Source organism: Theropithecus gelada, chromosome 15 (assembly GCF_003255815.1).
Source record: "Theropithecus gelada isolate Dixy chromosome 15, Tgel_1.0, whole genome shotgun sequence".
Classification (NCBI taxonomy): domain Eukaryota; kingdom Metazoa; phylum Chordata; class Mammalia; order Primates; family Cercopithecidae; genus Theropithecus; species Theropithecus gelada.
The window spans coordinates 46,096,417-46,119,561 of record NC_037683.1 but is presented as its reverse complement, the minus strand read 5'-3'; the positions used below and the strand labels follow the sequence as shown (position 1 = coordinate 46,119,561).

Genomic DNA, 23,145 nt, shown 5'->3' with positions numbered 1-23,145 from the left:
ATGGAATAGTTTCCTGGTCTGGGAAACTGAGGCTTGTCGTACATCAGTTCAGACCTAGTTCAGTTTCTTCTATTATGACTTTATTATTATCATTATCATTATTTCTGGAAGTCACCTGAACTCCCTCCTCATTGGTCTTTGGAATTCACCGGAAACCTGATTCTGGTTCCTCCACATCTATCCCTAATAATTATCAAGAATTTCCTCCCTGCTTTCTCTCTCTCTCTCTGTCTCTCCTTTTTTCTTTTTGAGAAAAGGTTTGGCTGTGTTACTGAGGCTAGAGTGTGGTGGCGAGATCTTGGCTGACTGCAACCTCCGCCTCCTGGGCTCAAACCATCCTTCCACCTTAACCTCCCTAGTAGTTGGGACCACAAGCACATGCCACCACGCCCAGCTAATTTTTGTATTTTTAGTATAGATGGGGTTTCAACATTTTGCCCAGGCTGGCCTCAAACTCCTGGACTTCCAAAGTACTGGGATTATAGGTGTGAGCCATAGCACCCGACCCCCCTGCTTTCTCTTAACCTCTTCCTGCCATACCTCTACCTCTCCCTTCAGCCTCCCACAGACTCCCTTAGATTCCTGTGAGGGGTTCTTGTTCTTGTCCATTACAGATCCCACATCTGCACCCCCAGGTACTCATCTAGGTCTCCCAAAATACCTTCAATGGCAGCCCATTAATTTTTTTAATACATAAATCCAGAGTAATATTTATTTCAAATGAGTTTTCTTTTCAGTGTTGAAGCAGGTCATATCAATTGTGAGATGAAGTCTATCTCAATTTAGGCATACTCTTACAGATAGATGTTCAAACTGTATAGAACTTTTGGGATTTTGTTTCAAGATATACAGTTATATAACTGTCAGATTTATTAAATGATCCTTTCATCACTTAGTTTTTACTGGCCCTGTTTTATAAATGTGAGGGATTTGGGGTTTTGTTTTATTTTGGTTTGGTTTGGTTTTGCTTTGCTTTGTGTTTATAAACCTCTACAAATCTAACATGAAAGACACTGCTTCACCGGTTTTCAACATGGGCACTCTTGGCATTTTGAGAGACGGTGTTTGTTGTTTGAGACTATCCTATGCGTTACAAGACATTTAGCAGCCCTAACCCCCATGTACTAAATGCCAGTCGTAGTCCAACTCCTTGAGGGGTGTGGTACTGTTCCTGTAGAGAACCACTGGACTACAGACTGTAAGTTGATAAATAATGACTTTCTTATACTAGTGAGCACTTGAATGTCCCCATGATTAAACATACAGAAGTGCCAATTTTAAGTGTTCATCTTCTGTGGCATGGTTTTATTTCTCAAATTTAGAAAGACATATTGTTCCATCATTATGAGGATGATTTAACGTTAAGAAAAAGCTGTTTTCATTTCAGTGCCTTCTCTTTTTTTCTCCATAGTGGGCTCGGTTTGTTGCAGTTATGCAGGTCATCACACAAACTGCCGAGAATACTGTCAAGCCATTTTTCGAACAGACTCTTCTCCTGGTCCATCTCAGATCAAAGCAGTGGAAAATTATTGTGCCTCTATTAGTCCACAGTTAATACATTGTGTGAACAATTATACTCAATCTTATCCAATGAGGAACCCAACAGATAGTAAGTAAAAGGGACATATTCTTCTCATTTCAATCTTTGGTAAAAGAGTGTACAAAGAAGTGATATGTTCTTGTAGATATCTGCAGTCTGGGTCATTTGAGAAATATCAGACTTCCTTTGGTATTTAGATTTGGCAGATTGAAGAATATCGTCACAGCCAAAAGGGGCCAAGAAAGATGAGACCGTAGAGGGTATGAGGAAACAGGAATTCTCAATTCTGAGGGTGGGAGAGTTCACTGATACGGGTTTTTTGGAGAGAAGTTAGGTAATGACCATGAGTATTTCAAATTATCATAAGCTTTTGATCTAGCAGTTCCACTTCTCACAATTTATCTCACAAGAAAACTTATGCAAATTTGCAAAAATATATATATATGCATATAAATGATGTTCACTACAATGCTGGTATAATAGAGAAAAATTACAAACAACCCAAATATCCATCAATACAGTATTGATTAAAATTGATTAAATAAATTATGGCATACCTATAGAATAATAAAAACTTGGCATCCAACGAAAAAAGGACTTCTTACATAGAAAGAAGTCCCAGGCTAAGTGTGGTGGCTCACACCTGTAATCCCAACACTTTGGGAGGCCAAGACAGGCAGATCGTTTTGAGCTCAGGAGTTTGAGACCAGCCTGGGCAACATGGTGAAACTCTGTCTCTACAGAAAATGCAAAAATTAGCCAGGTTCACACACTTGTGATCCCAGCTACTTGGGAGGCTGAGGCTGCAGAATCGCATGAATCTGCGAGGCTGAGGTTGCAGTGAGCCAAGATCCCGCCACCGCACTCCAGTCTGGATAACAGAGAGAGACCCTTCTAAAACAAAACAAAACAAAAAGGCCAGGCACGGTGGCTCACGCCTGTAATCCCAGCACTTTGGGAGGCTGAGGTGGGCAGATCACCTGAGGTCAGGAGTTCGAGCACAACCTGACCAATGTGGTGAAACCCTGTCTCTACTAAAAATACAAAAATCAGCCAGGTGTGGTGGCACGTGCCTGTAATCCCAGCTACTCAGGAGGCTGAGGCAGGAGAATTGATTGAACCTTGGAGGTGGAGGTTGCATTGAGCCAAGATTGCACCACAGCACTCCAGCCTGGGCAACAGAGTGAGACTCCGTCAGGAAGGAAGGGAGGAAGGGAGGGAGGGAGGGAGGCTGGCCCGAGTTGGCCAGCATAGTGGCTCACACCTGTAACCTCAGCACTGTGGGAGGCCTAAATGGGAGGATTGCCTGAGGCCAAGCGTTCAAGAGTAGCCTGGGTAACATAGTGAGACCCTATGTCTCAAAAAAATTAAAAAATTAACTGGGCATAGTGGCACATAGCTGTAGTCCTAGCTACTTGAGAGGTAGAGGCAGGAAGATGGCTTGAGCCCAGAAGGTCAAGGCTGCGGTGAATTATTACTGTGCCACTGCACTCCAGCCTGGGTGACAGAGCAAGACTCTGTCTCTAAAAAATAGTGAAGTCCAAGATGTATTAAGCAAAAAAAAGTAAATCACAGAACTAAAAATATAGTGTGATACATTTTTAGTTTATACCTAATTGTTTCACTTTATATATTTTCCATAGTGTTTGAATTTTTGCCAATGAGCAATTATTACTTTTGTAATTAAAAAGTCATAAAAATGGGAAGACAGCCTGATATCTTTTAAAAATCAGGGCCTCCTGATGACACTGCACCTGATATGGCTCTTCAGAGTCTCAGCTTTGTACATCCTGGAATCCGTTTTCTTCACCTAGAGGTGATCAGATTTATAAAAACTGATTGACCAAACTGACCAAAGGCTGATGTATAAGATGTCAATGTTTTGATTTACACTGGGATATTGAAAGAGACTCTGTGGCTTACGTCTGTAATCTCAGTGCTTTGTGATGCTGAGGCAGGAGAATCACTTGAGGCCAAGAGTTTGAGACCAGCCTAGGTAACAAAGAGAGAATCCAGCTCTACAAAAAAAATAGTAATAATTAGCTGGGTATGGTGGCACACCCAGCTCCTCAGGAGGCTGAAGCTGTAGGATTGCTTGAGCCCAGGAGTTCAAGGTTGCAGTGAGCCATCATCGCATCACTGCACTCCAGCCAGAGCAACAAAGCAAGACCCTGCCTCAGGGGGTGGGAAAAAAAAAAGACGAAAAGAAAGAAAGACTTGTTTTTTGTAACTTAAAAGCAGTACTGTGTGCCTTGCTTGGCCACCATCTAAATCAGAACTCTAATGGCTTTTGACATGCTGTGGTGTAGCCGTGTGGTCAAAATCAGAGGATGAAGCATTGCCCCAATAACCTTCATTTGTTTTAAAGGCAGATCTGTGCTCTCTGACATTCAGTCTATACAGAGGTACTGCTGGAGCTAAGGAGATGGCAGCTCAATAAAAAAGCCGAAAGAGGTTTTAAGGGTAGAACAACCATCTCCGTCTTTGCCAATACAGAGGAATCTGGAAAAGAAGGCGCCAAACAGATATGCACAGATTTCTTCCAAAGTCAAAGAAAACTACTTCAAAGAAGCCCTTCTGAATTCTGTAGTATGGTTGAAAGTGTTTTTTCATTTCCGATTCTTTGAGAAAATTAAAGGCAGAGCCAAACTGATACCTTGTCAGAGTTCGCTACTGTATTATTTACATTACAACGTAGATTAATTAGCATAAGATACATAAAAGCTTTATGTGGCCCTGGAATGTGATGAAATATTGTGTCCGGAATTGGTTCCTTCCGGTGGCTTCTTGGTCTCGCTGACTTCAAGAGTGAAGCCACAGACCTTTGCAGTGAGCGTTACAGCTCTGAAAGGTGGCGTCTAGAGTTGCTTGTTCCTCCCAGTGGGTTCGTGGTCTCACTGACTTCAGGAGTGAAGCTGCAGACCTTCACAGTGAGTGTTACAGCTCATAAAGGTAGTGCGGACCCAAAGAATGAGCAGCAGCAAGATTTATTGTGAAGAGCGAAAGAACAAAGATTCCACACCATAGAAGGGGACCCAAGCAGGTTGCTGCTGCTGGCTCAGGTGGCCAGCTTTTATTTCCTTATTTGGCCCTGCCAGGTCCTGCTGCTTGGTCCATTTTACAGAGCGCTGATTGGTGCGTTTATAAACCTTTGGCTAGACAGAAAAGTTCTCCAAGTCCCTACCCAACCCAGAAGCCCAGCTGGCTTCACCTCTCAATATGGTGTTTGTGTTTGCTGCTATAAAAATTAATCATTTCTCTCATGTCAAGAACATAATCCCTTTTAGGTAATTGTTTCTAGCAGGAAATAATTCCAGCTTGATCTACAATACCTTTTCTAAGAATGTCAAATACCTCTCCTGTGAGAACTTCTTAGGTGTAGGATAGCCTTTCATTTTTGTAAGGATGGTGCTAAAGATCCCATGACTGGGGACAGTGGTGAATTCTGGTAATAGATACCTTGTCCACCTTTAGCTCCTTACCTTTTTGCTACACTGCAAAGTAATAGAGAGAGAATTTGGTAGGGCCTGTATTCTGCAAATACTGACATGTAACTAAGAGTAGTAGTAATGGCTTCCACTATACTGCCATGTTCTGTGCTAAGCAGAGCATGACCAAAAAAAAAAAAAAACGCACATTTATCTTTGTTGCAGCACTATTCACAGTAGCAAAGACTTAGAACCAACCCAAATGCCCATCAGTGATAGACTGAATAAAGAAAATGTGGCACATATGCATCATGGAATACTATGCAGCCATTAAAAAAAGGATGAGTTCATGTCCTTTGCAGGGACATGGATGAAGCTGGAAACTATCATTCTCAGCAAACTAACACAAGAACAGAAAACCAAATACTGCATGTTCTCACTCATAAGTGGGAGTTGAACTATGAGACCACATGGACACAGGAAGGGGAACATCACACACCAGGGCCTGTCAGGGAGTGGGGGGCTAGGGGAGGGATAGCATTAGGAGAAATACCTAACGTAGATGACGGGTTGATGGGTTCAGCAAACCACCATGGCACCTGTATACCTATGTAACAAATCTGCACGTTCTGCACATGTATCCCAGAACTTAAAGTATAATAAAAACAAACAGCTAATTAAGCCACTTATATTCTGAAAATGTAGGTTTATATTGCTGTGATAGAGCTGAAGACCACGCTTGCCAAAATGCCTGCAAGAGAATTCTGATGTCCAAGAAAACGGAAATGGAGATTGTTGATGGTCTCATCGAGGGTTGTAAGACCCAGCCCTTGCCTCAAGATCCTCTTTGGCAGTGTTTTCTTGAAAGCTCACAATCTGTTCACCCTGGAGTCACTGTACACCCTCCTCCCTCTACGGGCCTTGATGGGGCTAAATTGCATTGTTGTTCTAAAGCAAACACTTCAACATGTAGGTTAGTATTTCATTTTCCTTTACTAAAATCAGTAGAAAATGGCATTTTAATTAATGATTTTAAGCCTAGCAAACGTGTTATATTCTTACATGGTATAGGCTTAGCATTTAGAAAATATAAAATATTCTTTCATCCAAGAAATGTGTATTGAGCATTGTGTACCATATACAAAACATTGTTCTGTATATTGAGTGCTTTTAGCACAGCATTTTGGGGTGTGGAGGATTAGCATTGTCAGGGTAATAAATATTTAGGATGATGCAGTAGATGAATTCTATCCTTATAGAGATCATTAAGTAAACTTACAGTTTAGAAGATGTTTTGATCTGACATCTAAGGGACATTCTCTTTATTAAATTATGAAACTTCGAACTTTTTATTATATTGGTGGATAACCTGGGTTAACACTTATAACCAGAGTTAGGTGGTAGCATATTGGCATTCATCTGGGTGATACACTTAGGGATGAAAAATTAACAATACAAATATAGGATGTAGGAATTGCAGTCTAGAGACAAAAACAAATGGAGATAACTAAGATCATGGTCGAACACAGGTATAATAGAAATGTGCTTTATTAGAGATATTTGGGGTAAAAAGGGACCCCATGTTACTAGGATATCCTGAAATGAATATAAAATACCAGGAGTAAAACAATCTTTCCTGTGGTTTCTAAATTGGATGGACTTTTAGCAAAAAATTTTGCCTGGAATAGCTCATCAAACTTTAGTAACTGTCAATCAAACTTTGGCAAATTTTTTTAAAGACATGAAGGTCAGGCGCAGTGGCTCGTGCCTGTAATCCCAACACTTCAGGAGACCGAGGCAGGGGATCACCTGAGGTCAGGAGTTTGAGACCAGCCTGGCCAATATGGTGAAACCCTGTCTCTACTAAAAAATATACAAAAATTAGCGGACGTGGTGGCACATGTCTGTAATTCCAGCTGCTTGAGAGGCTGAGGCAGGAGAATCACTTGAACCTGGGAGGCAGAGGTTGCAGTGAGCTGAGATTGTGCCACTGCACTCCAGCCTGGGCGACGCAGTGAGACTCCATCTCAAAATTAATTAATTAATTAATTAAAGACAGGAAAAAGAGCGAGACTCTGACTTCAAATAAATAAAGACATGAAAAACCTGAAAAATATCCAAAGAAAATTAACAAAAAGGCTTAAAGGGAAATTAAATTAGGCTTGTAATTAAGGAAATTGGGTTGCTTATAGAAGTTAATAAATATATTTATGGGAGGGATGCTGAGTATTTCTTTGAATGCCCACAAAAAAGTTTATACCTACATAGAGTCACTAGAGATTAGAATGGCTGTGTTGTCCCAAAAGAGCTTCAGTAAGGAAGGCTTTTCCCTCTCTCTAAACTTGATACAGGGTTTTATGGTTTGCTGAAGGCTTTCATTTTCATCAGATTTCATCTTCATAAAACCTTAGGAGATAATTGGAGAAATTTATGTAATTTTTCTTTTACACTTAAGAAACTAACAATGAGATGTTAAATAACCTGTCCAAGGCAAATGCAGATTGACCACCCTTAATCCAAAAATCTGAAAACCAAAATGCTCCAAAATCTGAAACTTTTTGAGTGCTGACATGACACCACAAGTGGAAAATTCCACACCTGACCTCATGTGATGGGTCGCAGTCAAAATGCAGTCAAAACTTTATATCATGTGCAAAATTATTTAAAATATTGTATAAAATTACCTTCAGGCTATGTGTATAAGGTATATATGAACATAAATTAATGTCATGTTTAGACTTGGGTCATAGCCCCAAAATATCTCATTAGGTATATACAAGTATTCTAAAGTAAAAAAAAAAAATCCAAAATTTGGGTCCCAAGCATTTCAGATGAGGGATACCTAACCTATAGAAAGTTAAGGACTAGCCAGATGCAGTGACTCATGCCTGTAATTCCAGGGTGAGGCAGGTGGATCACCTGAGGTCAAGAGTTCCAGACCAGCCTGGTCAACATGGCAAAACCCCATCTCTACTAAAAATACACACACACACACACACACACACACACACACAAATTAGCCAGGTGTGGTGACAGATGCCTATAATCCCAGCTACTTGGGAGGCTGAGGCACTAGAGTTACTTGAACCCAGGAGGCAGAGGCTGCAGTCAGCCGAGATCACGCCACTGCACTCCAGACTGGGTGACAGAGTGAGACTCTGTCTCCATAAACAAAACAAAAAAGAAAGAAAGCAAGTTAAGGACTAGAAAAAGGAAAGTTTCCAAATCAAGGTACCTGATGTAACTTGATTGCAGCTTCCTTATTCCCATAATGTGTAAGCCTCCCTGATAGCAGGGACCTTGTCTGTTTTATTCACTGTTGTATTTCCAGTGCTTTGAACAGGCCCTCACACAAGATAGACGCTCAATAAACATTGGTGAGGTGAATGAACAAATGTAAAAGTAAAGATATCTTCATCATAGGGGTAAATATGACAGTCAAATAAAATATAAGGTGAATGAATTTTTACTTACAGTTTTATATATTTCAATAATATGAAAATTATATTGTAAACATGTATTTCATAAATAAAATGAATGAATATCATGTGTGAGAGCACTTTAGAAATGGTACAAATGTTTTAGCTGTATACACATACTTAAGTTGCTTTGTAATCATTGAGTACTAAAAATAAGAATATCGTGTATTAATTACAATAGTATATAGAGGCTTTGGAATATTTTAGGGAATATAAATGGCTTTTGTATAGTTTTTCAAGAAGAAACTAATGTACCCTAAGTCTATCATGCTTCTTAAAAGAAATCAGAGGACCATGTCCTAGTTTTACCTTCTGTGACTGAACATAAATATAAGGGAATATATCTTTGTGGAGGCAAAACCATGTGCTTTAAGTAAAAGTAAAAAAGAAATCAGAAAGATATAGGGGGAAATAATTGTGCCAGCAATTAAGGATGCACAAATACTGTAATTGAACATTAAATTTGGCACTGAGATTTCTAGCAACCTTAACAAAAAGAGAAAAGGTAGACGATAAAAGAAGCCTGTTTTCCATGGAAAGCAATCACTTTTTCTGGCTCTAGTTTCTAGGAAATAGTCATTTGGTTTTTTTAATTTTTTTCTCACATATATTCCAAAGTATATAGTTCATAGAGTTTTAGTTTTATGCAAATCAGATATTTACTTGGTTGGCTCATGTCTGCTTCTGCATTTGTGCTCTTGTTTCAGGGAACTCTGCACTAAACTTTACAGCATGAGCTGGGGAAATACACAGAGTTGGCAAGAGTTTGATCGCTTTTGTGAATATAATCCAGTGGAAGTGTCCATGTTGACCTGTTTAGCAGATGTCCGGGAACCTTGCCAGTTGGGCTGTAGAAACCTTACTTACTGTACTAATTTTAACAACAGGTAGGACAAATTATTATACATGGAATAGAAATATTTTATCACTAATTATAAATAAGTGAAATACCACTTTATTCTGATTTTGTTCCTGTTGGGTTAAAAGAAAGTCATATTTCTTTATGATTTTATCTTTTTTTTTTTTTAATTTATTTATTATTATTATACTGTAAGTTGTAGGGTACATGTGCATACCGTGCAGGTTTGTTACATATGTATACTTGTGCCTTGTTGGTGTGCTGCACCCATCAACTCATCATTTACATCAGGTATAACTCCCAATGCAATCCCTCCCCCCTCCCCCCTCCCCATGATAGGCCCCGGTGTGTGATGTTCCCCTTCCTGAGTCCAAGTGATCTCATTGTTCAGTTCCCACCTATGAGTGAGAACATGCGGTGTTTGGTTTTCTGTTCTTGTGATAGTTTGCTAAGAATGATGGATTCCAGCTGCATCCATGTCCCTACAAAGGATGCAAACTCATCCTTTTTTATGGCTGCATAGTATTCCATGGTGTATATGTGCCACATTTTCTTAATCCAATCTGTCACTGATGGACATTTGGGTTGATTCCAAGTCTTTGCTATTGTGAATAGTGCTGCAATAAACATACGTGTGCATGTGTCTTTATAGCAGCATAATTTATAATCCTTTGGGTATATACCCAGTAATGGGATGGCTGGGTCATATGGTACATCTAGTTCTAGATCCTTGAGGAATCGCCATACTGTTTTCCATAATGGTTGAACTAGTTTACAATCCCACCAACAGTGTAAAAGTGTTCCTATTTCTCCACATCCTCTCCAGCACCTGTTGTTTCCTGACTTTTTAATGATCACCATTCTAACTGGTGTGAGATGGTATCTCATTGTGGTTTTGATTTGCATTTCTCTGATGGCCAGTGATGATGAGCATTTTTTCATGTGTTTGTTGGCTGTATGAATGTCTTCTTTTGAGAAATGTCTGTTCATGATTTTATCTTTAAATGCAATATTCCATCTGGTAAGTCACCTCTGGGAAAGGAAACACTATTACAAAGTCCCTTCCAATCTAGAGATACCTCAAGCTTCTGGAATTCAAAGAATCTCTTCTGCCGTCAGTCCCCTCTCCCTTCTACTGTACCACCAGTGGAAGTAATTCATTGTAGAATAAATTATTGTGAACGATTTGGTCATCCAAATGTTCACTTTTAAACAATTTACTTTAAAGGACCTTGAGAATGGTTGAGGTTCCTTCTCTGTGAGTCCCCTGTTTCATACAAAAATATTTCTTTGCAAAAGCAATTCAAATAGATGTTTTCCTGGGGTATCAAGTATCATTAGAAAAATAAGGGGGCAAGAACTGAACCTTGGAGCATATCAACAGTTAATGGTTGAAGAAACCGAAGAAAACAGAAAAGGGCACCGGAAGCACAAAATGAGAGAACTCCATATAGAAATGAGAGAGAGAGTTACTAAAGAAGAGGTGGCTGGTTTTATAAGTTACAACCCAGAAATAAAGAGGGCAAAAGGGAATAGAGTCATTCAGTTGGGCCAGAAGGAAGTTCTAGATATTTTTGTCAGATGGTGTTTACTTCAAGCTAACACACATCTTATCTTTTGATAGCTTTAAAACTGGTGATAGAGTATTTGCCAGTAAATACCTGATTTAGAGATTGAGTACATCTGAAATGTTTGATAGTTAAACTTTGGCACATAGTTCTGGTCTGGTTTCTAGTAATGGTGGAGTAGCTTGTATGAGAATAGCAGCCCTACCAATACCAATTATGAAATATAAAAGAACAGTTGTTTTGAAGGTATTGGAGACTGATCAAAAACAGGAGGGTCTACATCTTTCTTTCTTTTTTTTTTTTTTTTTTTTTGAGACAGAGTCTCACTCTGTCACCCAAGCATGATCACCCAGTGGCGTGATCTTGGCTCACTGCAACCTCTACCTCTGGGTTCAAGTAATTAATTCCCTTGCCTCAGCCTCCCAAGTACCTGGGATTACATGCACCTGCCACCATGCCCAGCTAAATTTTTTTTTTTTTTTGTATTTTTAGTAGAGATGGGGCTTCACCATGTTGGCCAGGCTGGTTTCGAACCCCTGACCTCAAGCGATCTGCCCACCTTGGCCTCCCAAAGTGCTAGGATTACAGGCGTGAGCCACCACGAGCGGCCAACATCTCTTGAAAGATAGAACCACACTGAGCAAAAGCCACATTTGTCCTCTTCTTCCTCATAGGCACTTACAGTTTCCTTTCATGGGAAGTAGAGTTCAAGCAGAAAGCAGCAGTCTTGGCCTAAGGAGTGAGATACCAGAGTTTGGTCCTGCCAGAGAGGCTAGATATTGAAGGGAAAAAATCGCACAAGGGAGGGAACCACAAAAAGAAATGTCCCAAAATCCATGAACAGACTCCCTTTAAGTCCTTGGCTGACTCCTAAATGGCACTTTTGCAGGATGAGACTACAAGGAACCCAGGGGAAGGTGAACATAGATTATAGCAGTTAGCATTTGCTGGGCAGACAATTTAGAATTCAGATCATGCCAAGTTAGAAGGGCCTAGTAAACCCCATAAGGGCCAAACCTTGGGAGTACATACAACATCCAAGAGCTAAAGGTAAAGCTGAAAAACCTTAACAAAACCTGAAACTGCCTCCAGAAGGAGGTATTTGTCAGTAATTTAACTGCCTGCTGGTGTGAAAACAGCATTCCTCCAAAGAAGGTAACAAAATCCTAAATCCCACAAAGTATCATGCATAATGTCCATTATACAATCAAAAATTACTAGAAATGAGAAAAATAGGAAATATGACCCATAGTTAAGAGAAAAAACAATCATACCCATTGGTGACCCAACTATTGGAATTAGCAGATAAGAATCTAATTATGATATGTTGAAAGATCTACAGGTAAAGATAGATATAGGTGAGATATGGAAGTGCTAAAAAAAAACCACATGGAAACTCTGAAACTGAGAAATGCAATATCTAAAATAAATTTATTGTAGGGAATGGAAAATAGACACAGCAGAAGAAAAAGGTCAGTGACCTCAGAGATCGCTCAATAGAAATTATCTAAACCAAAGCACAGAGAGAATAAGTGATATAACATCTCTGGTAGTAACCCAGAAGGAAAGGAAAGAAAGGAGCAGAAAAATATTTGATTAAACCTTGGCTGAAAGTTTTCCAAATATGATCAAATACATTAACCCACTTTTTGGGAAACGTTAGTAAACCCCAAGCCAGATAAATACAAAGAGAGACACACCTAGCACATCATAGTCAAACTGTTGAAAACCAGAGGCAAAGAGAAATAGATAAAGCAACCAAAGGGAGAAAAAAAGACACTTTACATATGGTGGAATAACAATAAAAATGACAAGTGACTTCCTTTCAGAAACAATGGAGAACCAAAGACCATCAAGTAGTATCCCAAATAGTATCCTTAAAGTACTCAGGAAAAAAAAAAAATCTTACATTTAGTGAAAATATTCTTCAAAAATAAAGGTATTTCTAGATATTACCAAAAAACAAACCAAAAAAAAAAAAACCTCAGAATTTTCTGCCAGCAGCCCCTCACTACAAGAAATTCTTCAGTCTGAAGGAAAATACCACATGAAAACTCAGACCTGCCGGGCGCGGTGGCTCAAGCCTGTAATCCCAGCACTTTGGGAGGCCGAGACGGGCGGATCACGAGGTCAGGAGATCGAGACCATCCTGGCTAACATGGTGAAACCCCGTCTCTACTAAAAAATACAAAAAAAAAACTAGCCGGGCGCGGTGGCGGGCGCCTGTAGTCCCAGCTACTCGGAAGGCTGAGGCAGGAGAATGGCGTGAACCCGGGAGGCGGAGCTTGCAGTGAGCAGAGATCCGGCCACTGCACTCCAGCCTGGGCGGCAGAGCGAGACTCCGTCTCAAAAAAAAAAAAAAAAAAAAAAAAAAAGAAAACTCAGACCTATAGGGCACTGGGATTGGTAAATGCTGGTAAACATGAAAAATATTTTTTCTTTATTTTCTTTTTCTTTTTTTCTTTTATATTTTATTTTTCAAAAGTAATTGGTTAAAGCAAAAATAATAACATTGTATTGTGGAATTTATACATAGAAGTAAAATATATGATATATGACAGTAGCAAAAAGGATGAGAGAGGTAAATAATTATACCGTTATAAGTTTCTTACATTATTTGTGACATTATGTAGTATTAATTCAAGGAAAACTACAATAAATAATGGACATATATTATGCGTAGAGCAACCACTAATTTAAAACACAACACAAAGAGGTATAGCTTAGAAGCTAATAGGAAATACGAAATGGAACACTAAAATAATACTTGATCCATCCAAAAGAAGACAGAAAGAAAAAGGAGACAAATTGAAAACCACAGCAAAATGATAGAGACTTAAACCCAACTGTATCAATAATTACATAAATGTAAATGAAAACTAAAAACATCAGTTGAAAGGCAGAGGTTGTTGGAAAGACAAAGAATATTATTGGAGATAAAGAGTATCACCTTATAATGATAAAAGTTCAATTTATCATGAAGATACAATTAACATAAATATATATGCACCGAATGTCAGATAGGTACATATACTCAAAATACTTAAAAACAGAAGTAAACCCTAAAGAGAGAGAAATATTCAATCATATTCAGAAATGTTAACACCTCTCCCTCACTAATAGAACAAATGGAAAAAAATCAGTGAGGATATAGAGGATTTGAACAACATATGCTGGGTTAAAAAGCAAGTCTCAACCACTGTCAGAAGATGAAAATCATAAAAAGTGTATTTTCTGAACACAACAGAATCAAATTGGAAATCAATAAAAATAAACTATATTGAAATCTTCCCAAATATTTGGTAATTAAACATACGCTTCTAAATAATCTGTGCTACAAAGAAGAAATCACAAAGGAAATGCTTGAACCCGGGAGGTGGAGGTTGCAGTAAGCCAAGATCACACCATCACACTTCAGCCTAGGCAACAGAGTGAGACCCTCTCAAAAAAGGAATACTATGAACAACTTTATGCTAGTAAATCCTACAATTTAGATGAAATGGATGCATTCCTTAAAAACCAAAACTAACACAAGAAGAAATACAAATTAGGACTATTCTTATAACTGTTAGAGAAATTAAATTTGTAATTATAAATCTTCACACAAAGAAAACTTCTGGCGTTACTGGTAATGCTTACCAAACACATAAGGAAAAAATTACGCAATAATTTTTCAGGAAACAGATAACATATCCCAACTCCTCTTATGAGGCTAGCATTACCTTGATACCAAAACTGACATGGACATTAAAAACAAGATAACTATAGTCTTGTGTCACTCAGAGATGCCAAAATCCTCAATAAAAGATTAGGAAATTCAATTCAAGTATAGTAAACTAATTTTCAACAAGAGCAGCAAGGCAATTCAATACAAAAATAAACATCTTTTCAACCAGGCATGGTGGTTCACACCTATAATCCCAGCAGTTTGGGAAGCTGAGGCAGTTGGAATGCCTGAACTCAGGAGTTCGAGACCAGCCTGGGCAACAAGGTTAAACACCATCTCAATCAAAAATACAAAATATTGGCTGGGCACAGTGGCTCACGCCTGTAATCCTAGCACTTTGGGAGGCCGAGGCAGGTGGATCACCTGAGGTCAGGAGTTCGAGACCAGCCTGGCCAACATGGTGAAACCCCGTCTTTACTAAAAATACAAAAAAAAAAAAAAAAAATTAGCTAGGCATGGTGGCAGGCCCCTGTAATCCCAGCTACTTGGGAGGCTGAGGCAGGAGAATCGCTTGAACCTGGGAGGCAGAGGTTGCAGTGAGCTGAAATCAATCATTGCACTCCAGTCTGGGCAACAAGAACTAAACTCTGTCTTAAAAAAAAGAAAATTAGCCAGGTGTGGTGGTGCGCACCTGTAGTCCCAGATGCTTAGGAGGCTGAGGTGGGAGGATGGCTTCAGCCTGGGAGGTGGAGGTTGCAGTGAGCCAAGGTCATGCCACTGCACTCCAACCTGGGTGACGGAGTGAGACCCTGTCTCAAAAAAAAAAAAAAGAAGGCTGGGTATGGTGGCTCACACCTGTAATGGCACTTTGGGAAGCAGAGGTGGGTGGATCACCTGAGGTCAAGAGTTCAAGACCAGCCTGGCCAACATGGTGAAACCTCATCTCTACTAAAAATACAAAAACTAGCCGGGTGTGGTGTCGGGTGCCTGTAATCCCAGCTACTCGGGAGGCTGAGGCAGGAGAATCGCTTGCATCCAGGAGATGGAGGTTGCAGTGAGTCGAGATTGTGCCACTGCACTCCAGCCTGGGCAACAGAGCAAAATCTCCGTCTCAAAAAAAGAAAAAATAACATAAAATAAAAAAATAGAAACATCTTTTCAACAAATAATACTAGAATAATTGAATATCTTTATGGAGGGGGGAAAAAAAGAAGCTCAATGTGTGTTTCACACCCTACACAAAAATTGCTTCCAGATAGATCATAGAACTAAACATAAAAACTAAAAATATAAAGCTCATAGAAGAACATCTTCACAAACTTGGTGCGGGCAAACGTTTTGTAGACAGGACACAAAATATACAATTTTAAAAGAAAAAAATGAATTAGACTTCAACAGTAAAATCTTTTGTTTGCCAAAAGACAACATTTAAAACTTGAAGGGGCAAGTCATAGACTTGAGAGGGAATGTTCAACATATCATGCACAGGTGTGTGCATACACACACACACACATATTTGTCAAAGAACTTGTATCCAGAATATATAAGTAACTCCTACAACCTCATATAAAAAGTAAAACAACTCAATTTTAAAATTGTGCAAAAAAGGCCAAGCGCGGTGGCTCACGCCTGTAATCCCAACTCTGGGAGGCTGAGGCAGGTGGATCACTTGAGGTCAGGAGTTCAAGGCCAGCCTGGCCAACATGGTAAAACCCCGTCTCTACTAAAAATATTTTTAAAAAATAGCTTGGCGTGGTGGCAGGCAACAGTAGTCCCAGCTGCATGGGAGGCTGAGACAGGAGAATCGCTTGAACCCAGGAGATGAAAGTTGCAGTGAGCCAAGATCGTGCCACTGCACTCCAGCCTGGGTGACAGAGCAAGACTCCATCTCAAAAAAAAAAAAAAAAAAAAAAAAAAGAAGAGAAAATTGTGCAAAAAACTTTCACAGACCCTTTACCAAAGAAGAACATCAAAATGGCCATTTAATCAAGTATATGAAAAGATGTTCAACATCACTAATTATCAGGGAAATACAAATTAAAACCACAATGAGCTATCCCTTCACACGTGTTAAAATGGCTATTATCAAAAAGATGGAAGATAACAGTTGTTAGCAAGGATATGGAGAAAAGAGAAGTCTTGGACACTGTTGATGGAAATGTGAGTTAGTACAGCCATTGTGGGAAATGGTATGGAGGGTCCTCAAAAAATTAAAGATAGAAGGTACCATATGATCCAGCAATTCCACTACTAGGTACATATCTAAAGGAAAGGAAATCAGCCTATTGAATAGATATTTCACTCCCACATTCACTGCAACATTATTTACAATAGCCAAGATATGAAATAAACCTGTATTCATCAATGAATGAATGGATAAAGAATATGTGGTATATATACAGTGTGGAATCCTATTCAGCCTTTATAAAAAAGGAAATCCTGTCTTTTGCAACAATATGAATGAACCTGGAGGACATTAAATAAAATAAGCCAGATGCAGAAAGACAAATACTGCACGATCTCACTTATATGTGGAATCTAAAAAAATCGAACTCATGGAAGCAGAGAATACAATAGTGGTTACCAGAGGGTGGCTGGAGCGGGTGGTGCAGGAAGAGGAGAGGGAAGAGAGAAGAGGGAGGGGAGAGGATTGGGAAAATGTTAGTCAAAGGACACAAAATTTTATTTAGACAAAAGGAGTAAGTTCAAGAGATCTATTATACAACATGGTAACTATAGTTAGCAGTGAGTTGTATACTTGAAAGGTGCCAAGACAGTAGATGTTAAATATTCTCACCACAAAAAAAGAGATAAGTATGTGAGGTAATGCATATTTTAATTAGCTTAATTTAGCCATTCCACATGTGTCATATTTATATATATTATGTTGCACACAATAAATATATAATTTTTGTCCATTAAAAAAAGTTTAAAGGAAATAGCCATCTAGTACATTAAAGGGTTCATTATTATTAGTCATGGCAAAATGCAAATTAAAATAGCAATTCAATGCCTCCTCACCCTCACAAGAATGCCTGAAATTAAAAGACTGGTAAGCATATGAAGCATATTGAAGCAAGGGGAATTCTTATAGTATGTTACTACTGGGAGTAGAAGATAGTTTAAGGACTTTGGAGCTTTTGTTCAGTTTCTTCAAAAGTTAGATCTATGACCTAACTATTTTATCCTGAAGCATTTACCCCAGAGACATGAAAACATATGTCCAAATAAAGACCTGTCTGGTACCCTTATTCATAGTAGCCCAAAAAATGGGGGAGAGGACCCAAAACATCTATCAGGAGAATGAAAGAATATAACATTGTGGTGCATCCAAACAATGGGATAGCAATGGATGAATCTTATGTTGAGAAAAAAAGCCCAACACAAAATACATTCTTGACACATGAGATCGAAGAATAGGCAAATGTAATCTATGGTAATAAAGATCAGAATATCCTTTCCTCTGCTGGAATCAGGGATTGACTAGAGGGGGGCACAAGGGTACTTTATAGAGTGATAAAAATGTTCTAGGCCAGGCACGGTGGCTCACACCTATAATCCCAGCACTCTGAGAGGCCAAGGTGAGCAGATCGCTTGGGCCCAGGAGTTTGAGACCAGCCTGGGCAACATGGCAATAAAGAAAATACAAAAATTAACCAGGTGTGGTGGTGGGTGCCTGTAGTCCCAGCTACTTGGGAGACTGAGGTGGGAGGATCATCTAAGCCCAGGAGGTCAAGGCTGCAGTGAGCTGTGATCATGCCACTGCACTCCAGCCTGGGTGACAAAGTGAGAACCTGTCTCAAAAACAACAACAACAACAAACAAATTTCCAGTGGCTATACAACATGTGATACAGCAACAGATTGAATGCAGAAGCAGGTATGAAAATCCACCTGAGTTCTATTAAGCCAGACATTACAGAGATTTGCAAAGCTGTAAAACAGTCCTATTCTTCTCACTAATGTTTACTTTGGAAAAGAGTTATTTTTCATAAAAATAATACTTATATTAACATGTAATGGGTTTGTTATAATTTTAAATAACTTGATAACTACTTTAAAATTTGCTTAAATTCTTTTCAAGATGGGGTATTGCCATATTGCCCAGGCTGGCCTCGAATTCCTGGGCTCTCCTGCCTCAGCCTCCTGAGTAGCTGGAACTAGAGGCATGCCATCACACCAGCTAATTTTTTTTTTTTTTTAAGTAGAGATGAAATCTTGCTGTGTGGCCCAGACTGATCTCAAACTCCTGAGCTCAACCTATCTTCCTGCCTTGGCCTCGCAAAGTGCTAGGATTGCAGGTGTGAGCCACTGTACCCAGCCTAGAATAGGCAAAATTAATGTATGGTGATATAAGTATGAATAGTTTTGGCCTCTAAGTTACAGTCAGCAGGGAGGCATTAAGTCAACAGTGGCACAAGGGAACTGGCTGAAATGTTGGATATGTTCCTTAATTCATTTAGACGTGCTTATGGATGTACACATTTGTCAAAGCACATCAAGCTGTACCCATAAAATCAGTGCATTTAGTTTTTGTAAATTATGTCACCATTTTAAAAAGTTGGCCTTATAATATTTATTTTATGAAATGAAATGGGACAGTCTGGGGATAATAGTCCTCTTTGGAGCATTGTGAAGTTTTAAACTGCCTCACAAGAATCTGTTAAAAAGAAAACATGCAATCAGAGTTTAATGCTAGTATCTACACTGAATCTTCATATGGTCGAAGCTGATATCCCTTCATGGGTTGTATGTGCTTTCTTAAAAACACCAGATTTTTATGATGCTTAAATGAGTAGGATTTTACTCATTGCTTCTCTCTAGAAAATAATTGCCTCTTGATTCTTTCTGGACTTTTTTCTCTTTAGGCCAACGGAACTTTTCAGGAGTTGTAATGCACAGTCAGACCAAGGAGCCATGAATGACATGAAGTTGTGGGAGAAAGGAAGCATCAAGATGCCATTTATCAATATACCTGTTCTCGATATTAAAAAGTGCCAGCCAGAGATGTGGAAAGCAATAGCTTGTTCACTGCAGATTAAACCTTGTCATAGTAAATCCCGGGGAAGTATTATTTGCAAGTAAGTTTCTTTCATCCTAATGATTCTCCAGCTTTAGTTCAGACCCTCCATGATCTCTCGCCAGAGCCTCTCCATAGAATTTTCTCTCTCACCACTTCCTTTGCCTGTCACCCCCATAAGTCAAATGCTTTCCTACTTTTTCCTCCTCTAGTTGAAATACTGCTCCCCTCATCACCACCTGCTGGCTGTCCTTGTCTCCTCTGAAATACCAGACATTCCCGTAGAATCTTCCCAGATTTCTCCAGCTGAAAATAATTTATCCTTACTACAGATTCCTATAGACCTTTATTTGTACTTCTCTTATGGAACTTGGTTCATGAAACATTTATTAAATGTCTCTGATGCACAATTCTATTTTTATATGTTAATTTGTGTACTTGTCTTATATTCTGTTAGACTTTGCTCTTTTTTTTTTTTTTTTTTTTTGAGATGGAGTCTTACTCTGTCTCTAGGCTGGAGTGCAGTGGCATGATCTCAGCTCACTGCAACCCCCACCTCCCAGGTTCAAGCAATTCTCCTGCCTCAGCCTCCCAAGTAGCTGGGTCTTACACGCCCAGCTAATGTTTGTATTCTTAGTAGAGATGGGGTTTTACCATGCTGGCCAGGATGGTCTCAATCTCTTGACCTCGTGATCCACCCGCCTCGGCCTCCCTAAGTGCTGGGATTACAGGCGTGAGCCACTGCGCCCAGCCAACTTTGCTCTTCTTAAGGAGCTTATTTTGCTTAGGAAATCTAGGATCAAGTAAAGATGGGAGCTGCTATAGTGGGTGAAACCAAAAGCATTTAACACATAGTAATCTGCCCATGGTTCCTCACACATCTTTTTTTCCAAAAGTTTTCCAAAACCAAGTTAATATCCAGTCCCTCAGCTATTGGTATGTGCCTCAGTGCTGCTGGGTACCTCAACAATTTCAACCTTAAACAGAGTCCAGTCTATTCTCTGACTTGGCTTGGGGATAACCTGATGGGGAAATACTGAGGTATAACAATTAAATGACAAGCAAGAGGCAACAAGAGGGCAATATGTAGACTCTTAGCACAGAAAACTTATAGGAGTCAAATCCCTATTGAAGACTAAGAACATTTTAAAGTAAGTGGACTTTCCAGTTGTTATAGGCCAGATGCTAATGTTGATAACTAAAAAGAGACTTAGATAAGGAAAGGAAGGAGAAAAGAGGCAAGCAAGCAAACAAGCAAGCATAAGGGCCTAGAAGTGAGGATATATGATTTTTGCAGGGAGTAAATCAGACTAGCTTCGTTTAATTTCCTTTCAAAGATATTGAAAAGCCACATTGCTTGTAGTAACAGTACAAAGAAGTATACAATTTGAGTAAGGGCTTTGGTCTCAGACAACAGAAAGTCAGGGATGCTTTGAATTTATTATTCAACCTGAGCTCTACTGTGACTCCTGTTCTCTTTTGCCATACTTAACCAATTATGAAACATGTTAAGTTATGACAACTCACTTTCTGGAAAGCTTCAGAAAAAAGTGATGCTGACTAGACAACATGAGGAGGTTCCTCAAGCTCTAAATTTTTGTGCATTTTCTTTCAAGATCAGATTGTGTGGAGATTCTTAAAAAATGTGGAGATCAGAACAAATTCCCTGAAGACCACACAGCTGAAAGTATTTGTGAGCTTCTGTCACCTACAGATGATCTGAAGAATTGTATACCTTTGGATACATACCTCAGTAAGTACTTTTTTGTATGTGTGTTTTTAGATTTCAAATACTTCTCTCTTCCAACTATTTGTTTTACTATTTATTTTGGATGAGCATTTATCTGTTGAGGACATGGGGTTCAGTGATACCATCTCAATCACAGACTCTTGTTTGCTTGGCCTTTTTGGCCCAGGAAAGAATTGTTGTCTTAAAACATATAAGCAGAAGTGATTCTATCAGTCTAAGGAAGTATGAACTGTTGTCAGTCAGGAATTCTAAGCTCAGAGGGCCAGCATTCTCAGATAACCACCTCCATATCATGCTGACTTCTCACCATAATAATGACTAGAAAGTGGAATTTCCCCCCAGAGACTATCAGCTTTTTGTTATCAGAGTATCAGTGGATGAGAGCCAGGAATTGGCTTGGACTTACTCACCCAACAGGGTATAAAAAATGATAGTCTAGGCCAGGCACGGTGGCTTAAGCCTGTAATCCCAGCACTTTGGGAGGCCGAGGCGGGCGGATCACGAGGTCAGAAGATCGAGACCATCCTGGCTAACACGGTGAAACGCCGTCTCTACTGAAAATGCAAAAAAAATTAGCCGGGCATGGTGGTGGGCACCTGTAGTCCCAGCTACTCGGGAGGCTGAGGCAGGAGAATGTCGTGAACCCAGGAGGCAGAGCTTGCAATGAGCAGAGATCGCACCACTGCACTCCAGCCTGGGCGACAGAGCAAGACTCCGTCTAGAGAAAAAAAAAAAAAAAGATAGTTTAGCTTAATACGTAAAAATAGAACTTATCTCACTGCTTCAGTTTTTCTCTGCCAAGTACTCCTGCCAAGAGCTAGAAGAGAGTGTTGCTATCTCATTGAGGGATCCGGGAGCTGGAGCTCAGCTTCTTGGCAGTGAGACAAATACATGGTGGAAACCAGGGGATGACAAGTAGAACTCCTACACACTCAGTAGTTAAGATAAGGGAGGTGTTCAGGCTGCCACCAGGGGGCATCTGTGCCATGAGCTGGCTGCAGAGGCAGACAGTGAAGTCAGCTCCTACTTGCTTTGTTTTCCTGTGTTAGATAGGATTAACAAAAAGCAGAACAAATAGAAGTAAAAGGAAGCCCAGAAACAAATAGTCTAGGGCTTCATCATCAGGAATCCCAGCTCCTTTTATCCTTCTCCACCATCCTTAGCATTTAGCTTCCATCATCAAGATTACTTCATGTACTTCGTCATCACAACATGGCTACTGGAGTTCTGGCCACCATATTCTAGTTCCAGATGGTAAAAAGAAAGGGAGAGAGCAAACAACTTCTCCCTAGTCACACTGTCTACCCCTACTTGTAAGGAAAACTGAGAAAGATTATTTTTTTAGCTGTGGGCCCATTGCCGCCCTAAGTAAAATTGGAGATCTTTTAGTAATTGGGGAGAGAAAAGTATGTGCTAGATTTGTAGCTGGTAGTATTTGCCATATTTTCTCAAGACCAACAAAGTGTGTCCCTTAAACTTTGTGACCAATATAGCAAAAAAGAGAACCTTACAGTGGAATTTAGACCTTTGTGACTTTGAGCAGATCACTTCTTTGAGCCTCAGCTTCCCTATTTATGAAATAATTAGGCAAAATGAGATGAACTCCAAGGGGCCTTATACCTCTGTTAGTCATAGAGTATGAGTCTGGCCTAAAATCAAGTAAGCAACACTTATTATATTTATAATTCTAGATTCTATTACAGCAGGAAAATATTTGTGTAGAAGGAAACTATATCAATGGGAGGAAAATTAAATATCTGTTTAAATATACATAATTTATATCAAGTGAGACTCTTCCTTGGCCATGATTTCTGAAGTTAAATATAATCATGGTT

At 39.5% G+C, this 23,145-nt stretch overlaps 1 protein-coding gene across 1 annotated transcript in view; it reads left to right on the top strand.

The window, feature by feature from the left end:
• RECK (reversion inducing cysteine rich protein with kazal motifs) overlaps positions 1–23,145 on the top strand; it is an 87,757-nt gene that overhangs the window by 45,758 nt on the left and 18,854 nt on the right. The window contains exons 8-12 of the mRNA XM_025359110.1: positions 1,412–1,609; positions 5,674–5,941; positions 9,155–9,334; positions 19,409–19,621; positions 21,177–21,313. Of these exons, the coding sequence (XP_025214895.1) occupies positions 1,412–1,609; positions 5,674–5,941; positions 9,155–9,334; positions 19,409–19,621; positions 21,177–21,313 (996 nt within the window). The remainder of the gene's footprint in view (positions 1–1,411; positions 1,610–5,673; positions 5,942–9,154; positions 9,335–19,408; positions 19,622–21,176; positions 21,314–23,145) is intronic.